Source organism: Leptodactylus fuscus, chromosome 11, assembly GCF_031893055.1.
Source record: "Leptodactylus fuscus isolate aLepFus1 chromosome 11, aLepFus1.hap2, whole genome shotgun sequence".
NCBI lineage: Eukaryota > Metazoa > Chordata > Amphibia > Anura > Leptodactylidae > Leptodactylus > Leptodactylus fuscus.
The window spans coordinates 63109091-63129769 of record NC_134275.1 but is presented as its reverse complement, the minus strand read 5'-3'; the positions used below and the strand labels follow the sequence as shown (position 1 = coordinate 63129769).

Below are 20679 nucleotides of genomic sequence, written 5' to 3'. Positions count from 1 at the left end.
AGTTAATGGACTCTTCTCCAGCAAACCTGTGTACATCCATTATTGACTTCCATTATTCTTCCCAAGTTCCATGGCGGCTGGAGTTTCTTCCAAACCCTGGGCTGGTGTAGTAATGAAGTGGTCTGAACTATATATGCTGGAGATTGAGGCCCCCCAGGTGACATCTTGTGGTTATGCCTCCTGTCTGATAGTGGTTGGTGTGCCCTTGATGGTGTAGATTCAGGATGAAGGACAGTGAGTAATGGTAACACCATCTATCAATTTGGCAACACCATCTTCTGAAACAATTGCTAACCTTCCACATCTTAGAGCACAACTAGGCTGGAACAAAGCTGTAGGTGTTTCTCCTTGGGTCAGCTAGTGTTTTTGAGGGCTCACAGCCTCTTTCTCTTTCCGTTTCCCTCAAAATTGCCCACAATTGCCCAATTGTGGATACAGGTTCCACAAACGTTGGCAGACTGGGGCTGAAGCTCACAGGTCTGGCTTTGAAGCCTATCAAAAATTCTCAGTACATATGGTGTTGCCCTCATTTCTACGTATGCAGAAAATGGAAACCCTCTGGATTGGGGATTTTTCCTTTAAATTCCCAGAGGCTGTAAATATAGAGAATATTACAGACACCAATACATTTTATCACATACACTACACATGGTTGAGAATACAGACTTCTTTGTGCCATCTCTGTAAGGAAATGCTAGATAATGGTGCTTCAGTTTTGCATATTTAATTATGACACAGATATTCTAAGGGATAGGCAGAAAATACTATTGAGAAATTATAGGGATTAAATGACTTCACTTGAAATTAATTATAATATACCGAGCTGCCAGGTAACACCTCCCTTCATACAATAACAAGAGTTATAAGATACTGCCAAGCTACAGTACAAAGAATAAACTGCTGAAGGAACATGGGGATTATACCTGTACCGGGATGTATGAGATGTGCACAAAAAAAATCTGTAGATATACATGTAAGTCATTATCTATCTATCTATCTATCTATCTATCTATCTATCTATCTCCTATCTATTATCTATCTATCTATCTATCTATCTATCTATCTATCTATCTATCTATCTATCTATCATCTATCTATCTATCATCTATCTCCTATCTATCTATCTCCTATCTATCTATCTATCTATCTATCTATCTATCTATCTATCTATCTATCTATCTATCTATCTATCATCTCCTATCTATCTATCTATCTATCTATCTATCTATCTCCTATGTATCTATCTATCTATCTATCTATCTATCTATCTATCTATCATCTATCTATCTATCTAGTACCAAAAAGAGAGCAGAACTATGTAAAGACGCACAATGGATTCAAGCCTCCAGGTTTGAGAAATGTTCAGATTGAGTCTATAAAATAGCTGTCATATATATATATATATATATACCTCTTTATATACCCATATACTTTTTCTTGTTGATCACATGAATGTCCTTACAGGTTTGTATAAGGCAACAAAAAGTTACAATGAATTCTAAGTTATATTAATATAATAACATGTTATACATAATAATTCCACGATAAATATTCATTCTTTTCAATGAACTAATGTATTTAATATACTTAATAAATGTAGACTGAAGATGATGAAACTGTGAAAAATGGAGAACTGGAACGGGATCTGTGGTCCAGCAAAACTGACTACATGTTATCCATGGTGGGATATGCAGTGGGACTTGGCAATGTCTGGAGATTCCCATACTTGGCTTTCAAACATGGCGGAGGTAAATAGACAAGAATATTACAGGAGGTGACAAGTACTTTTAACATGTTACAAGATGTGATGTCTTATATAGCAAAACCTTGGTTATTAAAGTAGGATTTAAGAAAATGAATGGCGTTGATCAGTGATAGGAACAGTGCCATCTCTGTACATGAGTTGTTTCAGATATTGGAACTCAGTTCCTTTGAAGCAAATACGAGTAAGTCTGAGCTGCAAGTCCACGCACAACCTGCAGACGGTGATGTAACAATAGGGGTTGTAGTGGTTGCAACTGCCACTTAGAATGGTGGTGGACCGCACACACCCCAGTCTAGCACTGTCTATTGGGTGTCCCATCAACTACAGTGAGAATTTACTCTAGCACCACCTCTTGGAGGGTGACAACTCGCTAATGACACATAGTACCTCTTGTGACCCAATTCTAGGACTCAGCCATACAGCCAGTACCCTGCTTCACACTGTTGAGAGGCAATAAACTTGGAGGTAGTTTGGCTTGACTTTATTCATAGATTATACTACTAGGTTTTATGTAAACCAGGCATTGAACTAGAGGGAACTACTGTCCATAAGGTGGTGCTAGAGCAAGTTCTCCTTTTCCACCAAGGAGAGCTTATTTGCATACTTCTTTCAGAACTTCTATGAGAAGACAACCAACCCAAAATTGCACTGAATGTTGGTCTTCTACAGGAGTGGTCTTATATATGGTGTGTATACCCTATACATGGCTTCCATCATGTAAATCAGTTGATCATTGAGCAGCCCTGGTGTCTGACCACCACCAATCTGATACTGATGGCTGATCGGTGTAGGGTCTGGGTGTCAGACCCACACCAATTCCTTAATGATGACCTAATCTGTGGATCGTTCATGAGTATCTCTTACCCTTGGATTTTGGACAAAGGTTTGTCAGCATTTACAGTTTCCGGGGCAGACATACTGTTGGTACAAGGCAAGGATACCACTAGATCAACTGGCCATTGCTAGCAAAGTAGTCTCCTACTATCTATTAGACTGGGTAGGCTAATGGAGCTCACATATTGGTAATTTTTGTAGGGGCAACATATAGGGCTACTTTATGATGAGGCATTGGACTGCAAGTGACCCATATACAGTTCTTGCAGAGAGACTCTCATCTGTCTTTTTCTGTTTTTGTGCGAATGTTATGCACGAGTAATGTTAATTTTATGGATATATCAGAATGATTCAGAGTCAGCAACGCAGGCAAAGCAAGGACACACTAATAAAGCAATAGTGGAATTTTCTATTCTGGGTGGAGTTACTCGACAAGTTAGTATAGACAACAACCATACCATAACACTACAATGACAATTGAATAATGATGTGCCAGCAAGTTATGTAACTGGGTGCAATTATGGAACAAGTATAGTAACATCCATAACTGGTGGACAGGAGTCATAGCTGTAATTTTGATGGACAGAAAAAAAAACGTAAGTTTAAAAAAAACACAGACTTATCAATGGCTCCATATATAAATTTATGCAAAATGAATTGGCGCCCAAGTCAAGTTCTTTAAAAGGGGATCAATAAGTTGGGTCAAAATATAAATAAAATGTATCTGGGGAAGTGCAACATATGACACTTGGCTATCAAAAACAGACTGTTGAAAAGATGGACATGTACATCCATTTTTTGTTGATGTTTGTCCCATCACAAATGGAACAGTCATGTGAATAAGGCATTTGGCATTATGCACAGGGCCATTACATTTTTCACGAAAGCCCTTTATGAGGCTACGTTCTCATGACCAAAGTGCAAAACGGCCATGAAAAATATCAATCTTTTACACATGGACAAAAATAGGACCCATTTTGAAGGTCTTAGTGGTCATGTGACTAGCCCCCGTTAACTGGAATTTAATTTAATGCTGCTGTGTGATGTCAGTTAAAAAATTACCAACGTCACATGGCGATTATTCACTGTGTCATGTGCATATAGCTTTAATGGCAGTGAATAGACCCCTGAATTTCAGATCAGGTGTTGGCCGGATCTGGACAAGGTTATCAGACCTGTAAATAGTGTAAAAAATCAATGCACTGCAAACTGAAATCCAGGAAACACCAAAAAAGGTCATTCCAGGAGAGCACAGGGTATCCAAATCAGAAATGTGCTCAAGCCAAGGTCAATCAAAGAGATAATAGTCAAAGCCAAATTAGTAAGGAAAGGAAAATCCAGTAATCGAGCCAAAGTCAGTCAACCAGAAATCAGGAAATAAACAGAGATGTAATGAAAACAGAAACGTAGCTAATAGCTAGTTAGCTCCTCCTCCTCAGCTGATGATCGGGAAATGAGACTGTAATCTGATTGGCTCAGCATCTGAAGGCTCCGACTAGCTGCAGAGTCAGTGAAAGCTTCCCTACAACCCATGCTTCTATCTCCACTCACATGGCATATGGTAATACAGTGTAGATTACTAGGCAGTGCCTCATTATCCATGCCATAGTGGTATATGGTATATTAGTAGTATAGAGTATGGTACCCAAATACTAGTGATATACATTGGCCAAATCACATCAGTTGCCTACATAACAATGTACTACATGCCTCCACCACCATCTTAAATACCACCATAAAGTGTCTATAAAAGAAACCCACAGATAGTCATTTCTTTTTCCTTCCTCAATATACCATCCAATAACCATTGTAGAAAATCAAAGGCATATGGCGGTAATGTATAGTCCATCTAGATTTCCATAGGAACTGCATTATAGCTCCGTACAGCTCGGAGACTTTATAATACAGGCATGTGTATAAGAACCAGGACGAGGCCATTCCAAGTGGGAGAAGATGTTTGTCTAACACTTCATCTTGGGCTTCCTAGATCTGGGCGACACCACATGTAGTTAGACTGGAGTATAGGAGGTTGTCCCATTACAACTTAGCAGCTATCCACGGACTAAGGGATGGGTTTCTGATTGCAGGGGGCTTTACTACTGGGTAAATGATCACTCGAATGGGAGGCATGTGTCCCCCATCATTTGAAGGGAGTGACAGTGTACATGTACAATAGTTTAGTAACAATGGTAGAGTTGATCCTCTATTTTAAAATTTGGCCACAAATCCAAATTGTCTGCATTTCTGAAACCCATCGAGTAAAGATTTGAAGATTTGCTCTAAGATCTAACAATATTTTTCTGTTCCTCAGGCGCCTTCCTAATCCCTTATACAATCATGCTGGCATTTGCTGGTCTACCCTTGTTCTTCTTGGAATGTTCGATCGGGCAGTTTGCCAGTCTAGGTCCCATTGCAGTATGGAGGATTGTGCCACTCTTTCAAGGTATGATGTGGAGCCTGGATTTTATTTGTTGCATTTCCTTAGTTGATAATGGGAATGTCTTAAGGTATTTGACATTCCAATCTAGGCCATGGGAATAATAGTCCAACCAAGCTACGTGCCTCGATCTGTGACACTTCACTGCTTGCATAAATTAACACATGAAAAAATAAATAAGATATTTTTGTGCCATGTAATAACATGACATTTAGCACATAGAGATCATAGTCTCATGGTTACCTCTTAAAGGGAACCTGCCTTTATAGAAATCCTATGTAATCTGCAGGCAGCATGTTATAGAGCAGGAGGAGCGGAGCAGACTGATATATAGTTTTATGGGAAAAGATTCAATGTAACTTGTCATTTATCCATGTATTAGAAACTTAGAAGGATTATTGAGTCCAGTGGGCGGTCCTAGCAGTGAGTGACAGCTATCTCTGCATGCATAGTCATAGAGGAGGAGCTGTCAGTCACCGTTGGGACCGCCCACTGAACTCCATTACTTCTTCAAAGCTTAGAAAGAACAAAGAGATAAGTGAATAAACAGCAGGTTACACTAAATCCTCTCCTCAAAACTATATCTCAATCTGCTCCGCTCCTCCTGCTCTATAATATGCTGCCTGCAAGTTATATTGAATTTTCATGCTGGGAGGTTCCCTTTATGTTTCCTGGATTCTAAGACGGGATCATGTAGGGCATGGTCCCCTATCCCACCGAGCCAGTCTGTCACTATATTAGTCTATTGTACTTGTTCTCAAAAATTAAAGAGATTCTGTGTCTCATTATGTCATATGTCACCTCTGTTAGGTCACCGTGAGGTGTACAGGGACTTATTAGACCTGCTACTGGAATATGCAAATAAATCCTCACTGGTGGAATAGAAGAACTTGTTCTAGTACCAACTTTTGGAGGGTGACAGCTCTTTAGAAGGATTTTGCCGGACTTGAAATGTCCATTGGGCACATGGCCATGCTTCAGCTCAGCCCCATTCATTTTGGAGGTTGATGACTCCTTAATTAGACATAGTACCTCTTCTGACCCACATCTAGGACCTCTCAACGAGCCTACAAGTACTCTGCTTCACATTGATGAGAGTCAATAATCTTGAAACATTTGTCTTCGGATGGAATGTAGTCTGGCTTGTTATTATTTCCAGATGATGCTTCTAAGTTTCAGGAAAACCAGGCATTGATCTTTAAGGAGCTACCTTTCATAAGGTGGCACTAGAGCATGTTCTTCTTTTCCATCAAGGAGGACTTACTTGTATATTTCTTTCCAAAAATAAAAAAAGTTAAATCAAACACTATGATATTGAAAATTCTAAGAACGTAGGCCTAATTCAGATATATTTTTTATATGTATTTCAACAGTCATTAACAGCCAATAATAAAAAAAAACTTCTAAACCCAAACCACTCACCTGACATAGGGGAAAATAGGAAAAAAAGTAATCCAAGAATTTCAGGAATTTCACATTTCAGACCATTAACCCTCTGATAATAGAAATATTCTCTTTTTTCTAAACTCATCTAAACGAGATTTTCATAAATTTATCGAGGGGGCTTAGCAGAGACCCATAAAGTAATTACATGCAACAAAAAATAATCTATAAACCAAATGAGATTGCCGAGAAAATCCATATTACTCATGTTATTATTCCATGATGTACAAATCTATAATACCACATCGATAAACCTATGAGCCCAACTTGTAAACTTCTGTGTTCCCTCTGTGGAACAGCTTGTACCATAGCACGACATTTTACAGCGTTGTTCTCCCATGAAAGTAATGATCATGGATGTTTGATCTGATTCCTTGAGTCCAGTGTTGGCAGAATTGCTATTGTCAGGGTCTGGGGTTGCCAGGTGGGGTGGCATAGACACACAAGTGCAGTTTCTTTAGTCCAAAACAAAGGTAGAGTTTTATTTTTACTCAAAAAGGTAGTGCAGAAACAAAAGGAAACAATACAAAAATAAATCCCTGACCGGCTAGGCTCTAACTAAACATAGAATAGGTTACCTCACCTAGAATAACAGAAACCAAAAGCAAGTTGAATCACTCAGGACACAGCTCCAAAAATATGACCTCTCTCTTTGGCTCTCCAGCCAAACTCTGCCAAAGTGTTGCTGCTGGAGCTGACTTCTTAAGCTCCCTTGATGAGCAGACTCTCTGCAGCTGAATCGCTTCTGAAACATCCCCAAAGTGTGAACTGGAGGGGGGTGGAATGACAGGTCCCACTACCAACCTACCTGCCATTCCTATAAATCCAGCCCAATACTGAGCATTTACCAAAATGCTCAGCAGACGAAAGTTGTCTGTTGAGAACAAACATTCCTTCTGGAGTTTTCTCATCTCACCCACCTGAGTAGTCTGGGTGAGATGTACACCCCCTCCATTACCTGACCAGCCATCGGCTTACACTATATACTAGATGTCCTCCATGTTTAATATATTAAACATGGTCACATTCATTTCAGTGGTCAACATGTAATACCACCTTTCTCCTCCAGTGGTCGCCCATATTGATTGTCAGCAAGTACAAACGGCACAACCCACTTAAGTGACATTTCTATGCAATAATACATTTTAAAACATGACATTGTAGAAGACAAAGTAATTGTGCAGAAAGTTGTTCCTCCCCCCATTACCTTTATTTTCCTACTTCACATTATATAATGATATTGAGCCTTCTAGTTATATGTTTTACCACTTTTTTTTTCCATTTCAGGTGTTGGCGTAACAATGGTTCTTATATCAGCGCTGGTATCTATATACTACAATGTTATTGTTGCCTACAGTCTTTATTATTTATTTGCCTCATTTAATAGTTACCTGCCATGGGCAGAGTGTTTTGAGTGGGCGGACAGTAGATGTCGTAATGGTATATCTGGTCAGTATATTATTTTTATTTTACACTTTCTTGAAAAAATATTTAGATTTTGTTTCCAAACATGGCGTCCTGCTATGGGAGGGATGCATGGAACGTCAATGGTGCGCTGTGTTCTGGAGGGGAGCTATGGCTATTGTTGGGATATGGCTTTTATGGATGTACGGTGGCTGGTTCTGCTCATGATCTGCCTTGGTCAGAGGGTTGATATAGACCAGCATTAGCTTGAATAGTCCTTTCAGATGGATAGATAAGATATAATTTATGGAAAATCGTTGGTTTCTTGTTCTAGGACTTTGCAATGTAACGTTGGACAATGCTACAATAGTAACGAATGTGTCGTGGGCAAATGCCAACAATCTTACCTGTCATCCTGATAACGATACTGAACTTCCAAGCAAACAGTACTGGGAGTAAGTATAAAAGTCATGTCATGAATGGAACAGAACTAGGAAATATTCACATGGGGTCATAATATTGTCAGAAGGCTCCACCATTTTTATGATCGTTCTCGTTTTCACATTGACAGTGCAATCTGCAATCTGCAGCGTATTATAGAGCAGGAGGAGCAGAATGATATATAGTTTTGGTGGAAAAGTTTCAGTATAATTTGTCATATCTACATCCAGATCCCTAACACTTGTGCCTTAGCTGGTCGCCTGAGAGACTGGGCAGCCAAATATCAGGTCCTCGGTTGTGAGAGGTGGACGACATTATAGTCTATGGGGTCCATGTGCTTTCACTGTACACCGCTTGCCAATGCGTTCAGTAGTCCGTTCAGAGGGACTCCCCGGAACGGATTATCGACACAGATGTGAACGAGGCTTCAGACACCTATACAGGGAAGGCTGGCTAGGACCACTGGCTAGGACCGCCCACTGGACTCTTAAGAAAAACAGAAATCTAAATGAAGGTACAGCAGGTAATGCAGAATATTTTCCAACAAAACGGTATAAAATGCTGCCCGCAAATTGCATGATGTAGGTGAAAAGTTCTCTTTAAGAGGTAACACATAAAGCACATCACATTTAAGAGGAGATTAATGAAACTGTCTAAAAGTTAAAAAAAAAAAACACCAATTTCCATAAATCTACTATGTTTTTAGAAAAGTGACCTTGCAGCAATCTAGCAGCCTTGATGAGACAGGCAGGGTGGTCTGGTACCTGGCTCTATGTCTACTGCTGGCATGGATTATCACCGTCGCTTCCTTATCTAAAGGCATACAGTCTTCGGGAAAGGTACACTCATCATCATCCTACTACTTCTTCATCATTGTATACCTCTCATTGTATAATAATCAATCTATTGCCTGTCTAGGTGGTGTACTTCACAGCCCTGTTTCCTTATGTCGTCCTTATTATCCTCCTTGTCAGAGGGGCGACTCTGGAGGGTGCGAAGGACGGAATAGAATATTATATCGGGCAACAATCTGACATCAGTAAGCTCGCGGATGGGGAAGTGAGTATTATTGATGCAATTTAAAAAATTTGTCTATTTTTTGTAATTATTTCATGTGGTTTTGTCTAGTTTTGGACAATTACAATTTGCCTTGTACAGTTTCAGGTGACCCCATATTTCTCCTGCAGCCATCATTGGTAACACGTAAAACATACTAGTACCAGGTCCACCAGTACAAGGAGCAACTTTTAACTGTGACTCCCCAGTCTATGTCTGGGGTCAGTCCCAGGATTATTGGCCCTCGGACCCTAGTCTAGGATTTAGAGAAACATATTGGGATTTGTTGCTCTTTCTAGCCTCCACCATCTTTCACCACCTCCACCAACGCCAATTCTTTGCATTATTGAATAGATTCCCCTCCACAGATTCCGGCATGGTTAGAATTTTTTCGCTACTCCTGACTATTTCTGAGCATTCATTGCAGTTAGTTTCGGCACCATTAGGCTCTGTACTGTCAGGTGGGCGATCCCTGTCTTTTTTGTTTCCAGCACAGGACCAACCTTCTGACAGTAGATAACATAACTGCACTGTACTTTATTGCAATGATTGCTCGGGAACAGTGGGGACTAGAGAAAAAATTCCAACTGTGCCAAAATCATTGGAGGGGCACCTATTGAATGAGGAAAAGAGTTGGATCTGGTGGAGGTGGTGAAAGGTCCTCTTTAATGGGCAGAGCTCCCCCAACACAGGATTTGGTCTTACATCGGTCACAAGTAATCTCAGGCACTCTCAGACAGGGACTTGGTCTCTCTCCACCAGTCTTCACCAGTCTCAAACTAACATTATACCCATAGCCTATGGTGGTACATCCATAATAACAGTGCACATGTATGAACAGATGTAAAATAGGCAACACTAATGGGCTGCATTGTAACACCTAGGACATACTTGCCAAATTTTCTGAAGCTTCCAGGAGATTCCCAAAAGGAGGAAAATGTCTTCAGACTCTCTACCCCATTAATAAAGTTCTGTACTGCAACCATGCATGTCAACGATACATATCTATTCTAAGAACTGGCCACGTAAAAAAGACACATAAGGCTGAGGCCCCACGTTGCGGAAACGCAGCTTTTTTTGTTGCAGATTTTGATGTGTTTTATTCAGCTTTTGCCTTGCAATGTGCACATGATGGGGAAACCAGGTCCACCCTGAGCTCCAGCTGCCATGTTTGCACTCAGGCAACCTCGCACTTTGCTGGGTAGTTCTGGCCTACAGCTAATAACATCTATGTCCTTCTCTATTCCAGGTCTGGAGAGACGCTGCTACCCAAATATTTTATTCCCTTTCTACGGCCTGGGGAGGACTGATCGCTCTTTCATCTTACAATAAGTTCCACAACAATTGTTACTGGGACTCCATAGTGGTCTGTGTGATAAACTGCCTGACCAGTGTACTCGCAGGATTCGCCATCTTCTCCATCTTGGGACACATGGCTTTAGTGTCGGGGAAAAAAGTCTCACAAGTAGTCGATGAAGGTAAAAAATGGGAGAAAAATATCTGGATATGTGCTAAGTGACGGATGCTTTGTACTTTGGATGTTGGGATTTTGGGGTACAGGAATACCTATCATGCTTTTGTATGTATTTTTATGAATGATCTGGGGAGCTGATGTGAACATTTACATTTTTATTTTTTTACTATTTCTATAAAGCATTTCTATTATTTTTTCACTTCTTCTACACCCATTTGGAGGTTTGCACATTGGGTGGTCTAATTCTCCTTACAATATACTGCAATAAAGACTGAGCTGAAAACCTTCAATTAACCAAGGAATCTAAAGAGGAATCCAATGGCAGACTCAGACTTACACTGAGCCATGTCACCCATTTAGCTCCTGAGCGGGTGCTTTGGTTAATATTTTATACGACACTAGTTGTATTGTCTTTGGCACTTGCATCAGCCACAAACACACCATTGTAAAAGCCTGAAGGATAGAGTCTGTTGGTTGGCAGAGTTTGTTACCATTTTGTCCCTATTTTCCCACAGGTTCAGGGGCACCATTGCCATCTGCAGATGGCTATTACGTGAGGCTGAATATAGTTGGATGATAGTCAGAGGGACATTCGAGTATCTTCCAAGTGCATTCTGTGATGCATTCACGTCTATGGGCTCTTTCGTTTCATTCCATTACAATAATACGGATGATTATTATAAAAGGAGATCAATATTGGTTAATACAGAAAGCTTTATCCTGCTCCTGTTCATTGGAATGGAACGGATCAAAAGCCCCCATATACCTGAAAGCATCACAGAGTGCAGTCAGATGATACTCAAAGTGACACCCAAGTGTCATTCGAGTGATACCTTCACATCTATGGGGGCTTCAGTTTTGCTCCATTATGATGACACAGATGATTATAGATCAGGTCCTATCCTGGTCCTTGTCATTGGAACGGATCAGAAGCCCCCATATACACTCACCGGCCACTTTATTAGGTGCACCTGTCCAACTGCTCGTTAACACTTAATTTCTAATCAGCCAATCACATGGCGGCAACTCAGTGCATTTAGGCATGTAGACATGGTCAAGACAATCTCCTGCAGTTCAAACCGAGCATCAGTATGGGGAAGAAAGGTGATTTGAGTGCCTTTGAACGTGGCATGGTTGTTGGTGCCAGAAGGGCTGGTCTGAGTATTTCAGAAACTGCTGATCTACTGGGATTTTCACGCACAACCATCTCTAGGGTTTACAGAGAATGGTCCGAAAAAGAAAAAACATCCAGTGAGCGGCAGTTCTGTGGGCGGAAATGCGTTGTTGATGCCAGAGGTCAGAGGAGAATGGCCAGACTGGTTCGAGCTGATAGAAAGGCAACAGTGACTCAAATAGCCACCCGTTACAACCAAGGTAGCCAGAAGAGCATCTCTGAACGCACAGTACGTCCAACTTTGAGGCAGATGGGCTACAGCAGCAGAAGACCACACCGGGTGCCACTCCTTTCAGCTAAGAACAGGAAACTGAGGCTACAATTTGCACAAGCTCATCGAAATTGGACAATTGAAGATTGGAAAAACGTTGCCTGGTCTGATGAGTCTCGATTTCTGCTGCGACATTCGGATGGTAGGGTCAGAATTTGGCGTCAACAACATGAAAGCATGGATCCATCGTGCCTTGTATCAACGGTTCAGGCTGGTGGTGGTGGTGTCATGGTGTGGGGAATATTTTCTTGGCACTCTTTGGGCCCCTTGGTACCAATTGAGCATCGTTGCAACGCCAAAGCCTACCTGAGTATTGTTGCTGACCATGTCCATCCCTTTATGACCACAATGTACCCAACATCTGATGGCTACTTTCAGCAGGATAATGCGCCATGTCATAAAGCTGGAATCATCTCAGACTGGTTTCTTGAACATGACAATGAGTTCACTGTACTCCAATGGCCTCCACAGTCACCAGATCTCAATCCAATAGAGCATCTTTGGGATGTGGTGGAACGGGAGATTCGCATCATGGATGTGCAGCCGACAAATCTGCGGCAACTGTGTGATGCCATCATGTCAATATGGACCAAAATCTCTGAGAAATGCTTCCAGCACCTTGTTGAATCTATGCCACGAAGAATTGAGGCAGTTCTGAAGGCAAAAGGGGGTCCAACCCGTTACTAGCATGGTGTACCTAATAAAGTGGCCGGTAAGTGTATATGAATACACTTGGGTGTCATGTCCCACATCGGAAGCACACTTGGTCGTGTGTATGGGGTCTTACATTTGCTCCCTGGGACAACCAATTAAGTCAGGTCAGCCCCAAAACTGTATAAGGTCTTAGCTGATGTACAAAATGGTGTCTTGTTTTCTAATCTATAGTCTATTCCTTGTCATAGCGTTGTTGATATAGTTAACCTGAACTTCTGCAATATCTTAAACGTGATATCTTATCAATGGAATTTCATTGGTTGGTGTCTTTGGTGATAAGATACCGCGCTGCAGCAGTTTAACCAATTGCCAATGGTCAGGTTAACTCTGCTCCATCTGTAGTTTTGCCATGCATACATGTTACAATGGTGGAATATTTGCATTGTTCAAGATAGACTTTCTTTGCAGGATTCGGCTTGGCATTCATTGCCTATCCCGATGCTCTGGCCAAGCTGCCGATATCTCCACTCTGGTCCATTTTATTTTTCTGCATGCTCTTGACGTTGGGTCTGGACTCCCAGTTTGCTACAATAGGTAAGCTGAGCTTTGTGATTCACAATGAGGGGTATTGCATGTTATATTTCTCACCATCCAGGCTCCGGTGTGTTCTCTACAAAGGGCCCTTACATAGCAGATGTATGAGCTACAAGTCTAAATATTCAGCCTGAGACACTTTCCTAATACACAATGGGTGATGCCAAAGTGGAGATTATTTTATGGATTATGAATCTATGTCATTGATTCATTTATAGTAAATAGCAATTGAATCCATTAGCTGGGCTCTATTTTTCCATGTACCGTAGCAAAAGGATCGAATATCCCAGAAAACTGACCTCGCTGTTGACTGTTTCTTATCTCCCCTCCGGGTATTTATACAGGAACATGCAGAAGATCTGTCAGCTTTAAGACGTTATTCTGAGAAATATATTTATCCTCTATCCATAAAACAGAAGATAATTTGCTTATCAGTGGGGGTCCGACTGCTGGAGACCCCCACCAATCCTGAAAATGGGGAAATGGTTTATCCCCATTGTGAATGTAGTCTTGCTTGGTTATCTCCAACACACCCCTTGAAGTGAATGAGGATGGGGGGATACCATATCTTGCCAGGCTACATTCACATTGAGGGTAAAATACTTCCCCCAGGATCGGTAGGGGTCTCAGCGGTCAGACCCCCACTGATCAGCTATTATCCTCTATCCTATGACTAGAGGATACTTAAGTTTCATGGTACAACCCCTTTGATATATTTCCCTGTGTAAGGACATCAGATTAGACCTACAGGGCCATATATGTAAAGTGCTGGATACAAAGTCTATGACTTTGTATCCAAGATGGCACCAACAAAGGAAGACTAGAAGAATACATTAGACACTTTGGGCGGAAGTTATGAAGATGTTTCCAACATTAACTAATATGATGTAGGAATAGCCTAAAGAAAAGCTATTCTTCCCATACCTTTAGAATTCTTCTCTGTGCCGCCGTTCTGTAGATATCCTGTTTTTTCTTGGTATGCTAATGAGTCTCCAGACAGCACAGGGGGCGTCACCTGTGCTGCTTGAAAACTCTCCAGTGCCGCCTCTATCTTCCACAGCCACGCCTCTCTGCCGCATCCTCTGCGTTGTCTTCTTCCGGCGAACCTGTCTTTAGGATGTAAATCCGGCACATGTGCAGTCGGCTCTCCAATCAGACTTTGGGCAGAGCCGACTGCTCATGTCATTTTACTGTGGCCACTTACAGGAACAGTATGCTCGGCCACAGTAAAATGGCTGAACAGATATGCGCAGTTGGCTCTGCCCGAAGCCTGATGGCAGAGCCGATTGCGTATGTGCCGGATTTACATCCCGAAGACAGGATCGCCGGAAGAAGACAACACAGAGGACTCGTCAGAGAGGTGCGGCTGTAGAAGATGTAGGCGGCGCTGGAGAGCACAAAGAACGCCCCCTGTGCTGTTTGCAGACTCATTACCATACAAGAAAAACCGGAATATCTACAGAACTGTGGCGCAGAGAATTCTATATGTAAGGGAAGAATGGTACTATAGTTGATCTGTTAGTAGGGCTAGTTAGGCACCACCATTCGCCCCAGCATCTCCAAACCCAAAGTGGTGAAAATGGCAAAAAAATCACAGAAAACTTATGATGCGTTTGATGTATTTAGAAGGTATATACCCTCCCCAACCCAACCCCTCTCCCACTGGAAGCAATGTGTGATAAGTGGCAAATTATTGGTGTTCTTTTTCCTTTTATATTTCACCAGAAACTATTACAACAGCCATACAAGATGCATTTCCCAAAGCAATGAAGAAAATGCGGATTCCCCTTACTGCGGCTCTCTGCATCGTGTTGTTTCTCCTCGGCATCCCATGTGTCACTCAGGTACGGATACTTATTACTTTATATTCACCTTTTATTCCACGCTATGGGCACCATACAGTATACAGAAAACCCCTTTAGGTTAAGGCTCCAAGTAATGAAGAGACACAAAGACAGGATGCAGAAAAAAATACAGCAGAAAACACATCATGTTTTTTTCTGCAGTGTTTTTCTTTCCTCTGTGGACAGCTGCGTTTTCTCAAGGAGGGGCTTCAGTCTCAAGGTTACACAATTGTTGTGATAACAGCAAACTTCTGATTTATTATGACATAGTTATACAGTTTTTATATAGTTTTTATTTTACTCTTCTTGTTGCTTCCGCTTGCAGGCTGGAATCTACTGGGTTATTCTGATCGATTCCTTTTGTGGGGGATGGGCTATTTTGTTTGCTGCCGTTTTGGAATTGGTTGCCCTAATATGGATTTATGGTAGGTATAAAGCAGTATATACTGTAAGTAAATTATGTATCCAGACTTAATGATGGCCATACACATCAGTCAACTATCTAACCTGTAGGGTCTAACAGACTCTCTGTACCAGTAGAAGATATCAGGGGGAAACAACAATTGAGCTGATTTATTACATAAACCTTGTGTTCTCAGTGAGCTATGCTGGCTCCAGAGCTGTCCGGTAGCGGTTTCCTCTCCTTTCCCCTTTCAAGACACATAGACCCTCAGCCTAGCCATGTGTGCATGTGTTGGGATCAGTCAACCATCTAAGGTGTAGGAGCCAACAGACTCTCTCCCAATAGAAAATATCAGAGGGCGACAACAATTGAGCTGGTCTATTACATAAGCCTTGTGTTCTCAGTGAGCTTTGCTGGCTCCAGAGCTGTCCGGTAGCGGTTTCCTCTCCTTTCCCCTTTCAAGACACATTAACGCTCAGCCTAGCCATATGTGCATATGTACAGGGGGATGAAGTGACACAGCTATCTCATGTGTATGGCTAGCATAAGATAATGCCACTATATCATGTTGTACTGTTTTATCAGATGCAATATTTAGTTGACTTCAGGGCTCGGGTCCATATTATAGACCCTTGGGTATTATGTGTCAGCTAATGGTGTCACCATAAGTTGCTATATCCTAAAAATAATGATCCTCCATTGATGAAGAATGCCTCCATAAACTGTAGTATGAGCCGATACTGTTCTGTGGGTAATATATAACATGTAGGGCCACAAACCCTACAGCAAATGTGTAACCACATACAATGAAATCCAGAAACAGTGCACTCCTCCTGACATATCTATGTATTGTACTTAAGTGATCCCCCATAATATAACAAATCTAGGGCATTGTATCCTATATCTCTACATCGTGTTGCTCCTTTGCTATTCCTCCTAGAAGTTCATGAATAAAGTGTTAACGCCCAGTTGTTAATTTATGCATGAATGAACCTTCTCTTCCATTTGCATAATGAAATTCAATTAATTTTCCATCTGAACAGGCGGCAATCAGGTAATCCTGGATATAGAGATGATGCTTGGAAAGAAGCACTGGATCTTCTGGCTGTGGTGGAGAGTCTGCTGGTATTTTGTGTCCCCTGCGCTCTTAGCAGTAAGTGGACAATTCTATGTACTAAGACAATACATGCAGAATAGAATCTACTTTGCATGTATGTATTCATCTTTAAAGGGAGTCTATCAGTAGTAAATTAGTTACAGACCTAATTCCAGTACTTTGTAGAGATGAGTTTGTAGTTTCCAAATATGTCTCTGTTATTCAGCTTTGTGGCGCCATTTTCAGTTTAAGCCCCACCTTTGTGACCTCACCCATACCAGATAAGACCACCCTCTTTTGGGTGTGGTTTAAACCCTCCTCCTTCTTCAGGGCAGAATTGAATTGAATTTGAATTGAATGTGAATGCATTATTTCTAAATATTCAGGACAGTCGTAGAAAATTCTGGAAAATACAGTTACCAAGTATGTGATAGCACAAAAAACAGCACCGGTCTCATTCTCGTATAGAACTTAAATGATTGTACCTGTTGATCACCGGGTGTTTTACTGGGATTTTGTTTACCACCACTGATCGACAATAAGGTGTTCAACACAGCGCCACCTCAGGGCAAAAGATGTATAGCGCTATTTCCGTTAAAATGAATACAATACAAAGTTCTCAACAGAGATGCTCTTTGTAGACATTCAGTACTCTTGCCGATAAAGCAACCTCCTCTCTATTAAAATAAAATTTCCCTATTAGGTTATGTAAAACAGGTTCCCCTTACTTTACTATTAGGGTTGAGTGATCAGGATTGTAAATGATCGGATCCCGATCGGAGAGTAAATTTCATGATCGCGATTGGGTTCCGATCCCGCCTTAAAAAGATCGAGAGCGGAATTCCAATCCCGATCGCTCAACCCTAGTTACCTGCACAGAACTGCTGCTGCTCCCTGGAGCTCCGGACCATTGTTCTCTGTCCTCACCTCTCTCATTCAGATGCCGGCAGGGCACCTCCACCTCCCTAGGCTAGTGTTACTGATGCTGGGAGTAGGCACAACAAGCCCCATCTACTCCCAGCATCATTAACACTAGCCTAGGGAGGTGGGGGCACTCACGTCTCCCTGCCCTGTACCTGCCCACACTCTCCTAAACCACAACAAGCCCAGCCTACTCCCAGCATCAGTAACACTAGCCTGGAAGGCGGGGGCGCGCACGGCACTCTACCGGTGTCTGAATAAGAGAGGGATGCGGCAGTGGTTCTGTGCAGGTAACCAGAAAGCAGGGGGGGACTAAGTAGCTGGCGGATTTTTTAATCACTCCACACTGTGTAGTGAATAGGATCGGTTTTAAAATCCGATTTTCGATCATTAAAAAATCCCATTGACTTGCATTAGGATCGGAATTGAGATCGGGATAGGGTTCAGATGGAAAATTATCGTAAATTGGATTTTAAAAACAATCCTGAAATCTCAAGATCGGCTCAACCCTATTTACTATTATACATTATTAGAGTCGTGTTTTCTTCTGTCTCCAGGTGATTTTGGTCTGGTCACTGGTTACATTTGAAGCCCCTGAACATGATGGTCAAGTGTATCCTAAATGGGGAGTAATCCTAGGATTCCTAATGGTTGTTTTCTGCCTTATATGGATTCCAATTGTAGCATGTGTCAGGATCATCCAAGCTCAAGGGAATATTTTCCAGGTCAGTATAGAATGGTAATGTCCAATAAAATGTTGTTATAGTTTAGATTTTATGCTTTCTATGTGCTATGTTTTAGTTGCATGTGCTAATATGTTTTGCTTATACATGTTTATTGGGGTTTGCCCCTCATTTCTGCAATCTGATCTCATTCTAGTCAGTATCTTCCATTTCCACTATGTTCATACCTCGCCTGACAAGTCTATTTTAGTAAATACTTGGGCTCCCCATGATTTTATAACTGTGTTCCTCTGTCACATGTCCTAAAATTTTATGAATAGATTAAGGGGTGTAGCTTGTGAATCCTTAGTCGAAAGTTCAGCTTTGGCTCCTACAATGTCAACATTGGTTACCATCCCTGGCTGTAAAGCAGGGCTACATGGTGACATTGGCCGCGAGTCCCGATGCGTGACATGTCGCCCCATGACTCTTCATTAATGTAAGTGAACAGGAGTCGCATTGTGACCATACAAACATTGTGAATGCAACTTGTAGTTGCAAAAAATCAAGTAGTGCTTGATCTTTTTACAGCTAGAAGTCGCAGTCACAGCACCCATGGGGTTGTATGGTGACTCCATTGACCTTATTAATTACATCAGGGAAGACTGGCTTGCTCATTCCAGTGAGCGCCCTCTATTGGTTTGCAACACTGAGGCACCTGACTTCCTAATTACATCATGGAAGACAGATTTGCATATTCTTCCCATGGTCCATTGATCTTAGTGAAGGAGGCACAAGGTGACATGACAATCTTTGGTTACCTGATGAAAGTTGTGGCTAAAGTTTCCCTGTAGCCCTAACCTGACATTCTGCTTCATCGCTGAGTCTCTAACATGGCCCATTGATGCAACACTAAAAGCCATTGGAACCCTTTAGACCCCCAAAAGTTCATTGTGGCCCTCTGAAGTTAATTGTGCCCATTGTGACTCCTGCAGTACCCCCAACAAAGTAATAGTCCCTCTCATTCTCATGTATGGAAAAGTGTCACCCCGACATAAGTAGTCGTGTCCTAATACTGCCAACATACAGGTAATAGTCCCTCCTACGCCCAAAATGATGGTTTGTAATACCCCAAGAAACATATTGGCTCTCCAGAAGACAAAGCTTTTGAGCCTTACTGGTCATAGTGACTTATATAAGTAGACTACACCCGTGACCCAGAGGTTGTTCTCTTTCTTACAGCGTATTGCAAGTTGCTGTAGACCAACTCAAACCTGGGGTCCCGCCCTAGCAAAAAATCGCGGTGAGAGGTACCAACACATGAAGGATGACAAGAAGAATGAAGAAGACAAGGAGATGGAAATATCAGATATGAAAGGAATTGAGAGATATACACAAATGAAAGATGACCCTGTTAAGAAAGAAGACAAAGCAGATGAACCTGCTAGGATGGAAGATGGTGGAGTGGTGGAGATTCCTGACTTTACAGGTTTTGATAATCCTTCATTTCAGAGTGACTGAAGATACCACATGTTTGGTTTACACTTTTATTTGCACTTAATAGTCTTTGTACATAAATGAAATAAATTGTTTGAAAATCAATCGAATGAACATAACAGGGACACAACAATGTACGAGTAAGTCTATGCTGTTTGATGCCACGTGTGGACAAACCATGTTCACTCACGGTAGCTAAAATCATGTGGCCATTATCCATGGTATGTTTTGGCCATGTGCATTCAGCTGCACTAGGTGGATATATAGAATCAATAATTTTGTACAAGGTCAATTATCTTTGGCAGCTATACCACTACGGAGGTGATGCCTGGGAGTCTGCTAGGTAAGTGTGACACATGGAGATACATGTAAGTGCTGACAATGAAAACTATGGGTCCAGCTTAGGAATTATTATTGTAAAAACAGCATGTTTCATGGTTGGCTTGACTTTTCCTTTGGGTGCACTACATTTTTTTTATCTTATATTCACACACCAGTAGAATGCTGAGCAGACCCCAAGTGATGGGCCCTCACCGATTAGACACTGATGACCTATCCTAAGGATTGGTCATTATTAATACTGACTATAAATATGAAAAAACCTCTTTAAATAAAGCCATCATTTTCTAACCACCCACACGTCATGTATGACCCTGAGAAATGACTCTTTGACCTCTCGCCCTACTTGGCTATAGAAGTACATTGCAAC

General features: G+C 41.5%; 1 protein-coding gene across 1 annotated transcript; it reads left to right on the top strand.

Moving 5' to 3' along the window:
- Positions 1-910: 910 nt before the first annotated feature.
- Positions 911-19994, top strand: LOC142185480 (sodium- and chloride-dependent neutral and basic amino acid transporter B(0+)-like). The gene is made up of 14 exons (XM_075260911.1): positions 911-973; positions 1601-1748; positions 4911-5042; positions 7767-7928; positions 8218-8338; positions 9031-9163; positions 9243-9383; positions 10630-10858; positions 13422-13547; positions 15273-15391; positions 15717-15816; positions 16838-16947; positions 18369-18536; positions 19716-19994. The coding sequence occupies exons 1-14, from the start codon at positions 911-913 to the stop codon at positions 19992-19994; spliced, it is 2031 nt and encodes a 676-aa protein (XP_075117012.1).
- The last annotated feature ends 685 nt before the right edge of the window (positions 19995-20679 follow it).

Coding starts and splice junctions, on each gene's coding strand:
- LOC142185480 (XM_075260911.1), top strand. CDS start 911: ATGGGGATTATACCTGTACCGGGATGTATGAGATGTGCACAAAAAAAA. Junction 8,339..9,030: donor CCAAGCAAACAGTACTGGGA/GTAAGTATAAAA, acceptor CTATGTTTTTAG/AAAAGTGACCTTGCAGCAAT. Junction 16,948..18,368: donor TGTCCCCTGCGCTCTTAGCA/GTAAGTGGACAA, acceptor TTCTGTCTCCAG/GTGATTTTGGTCTGGTCACT.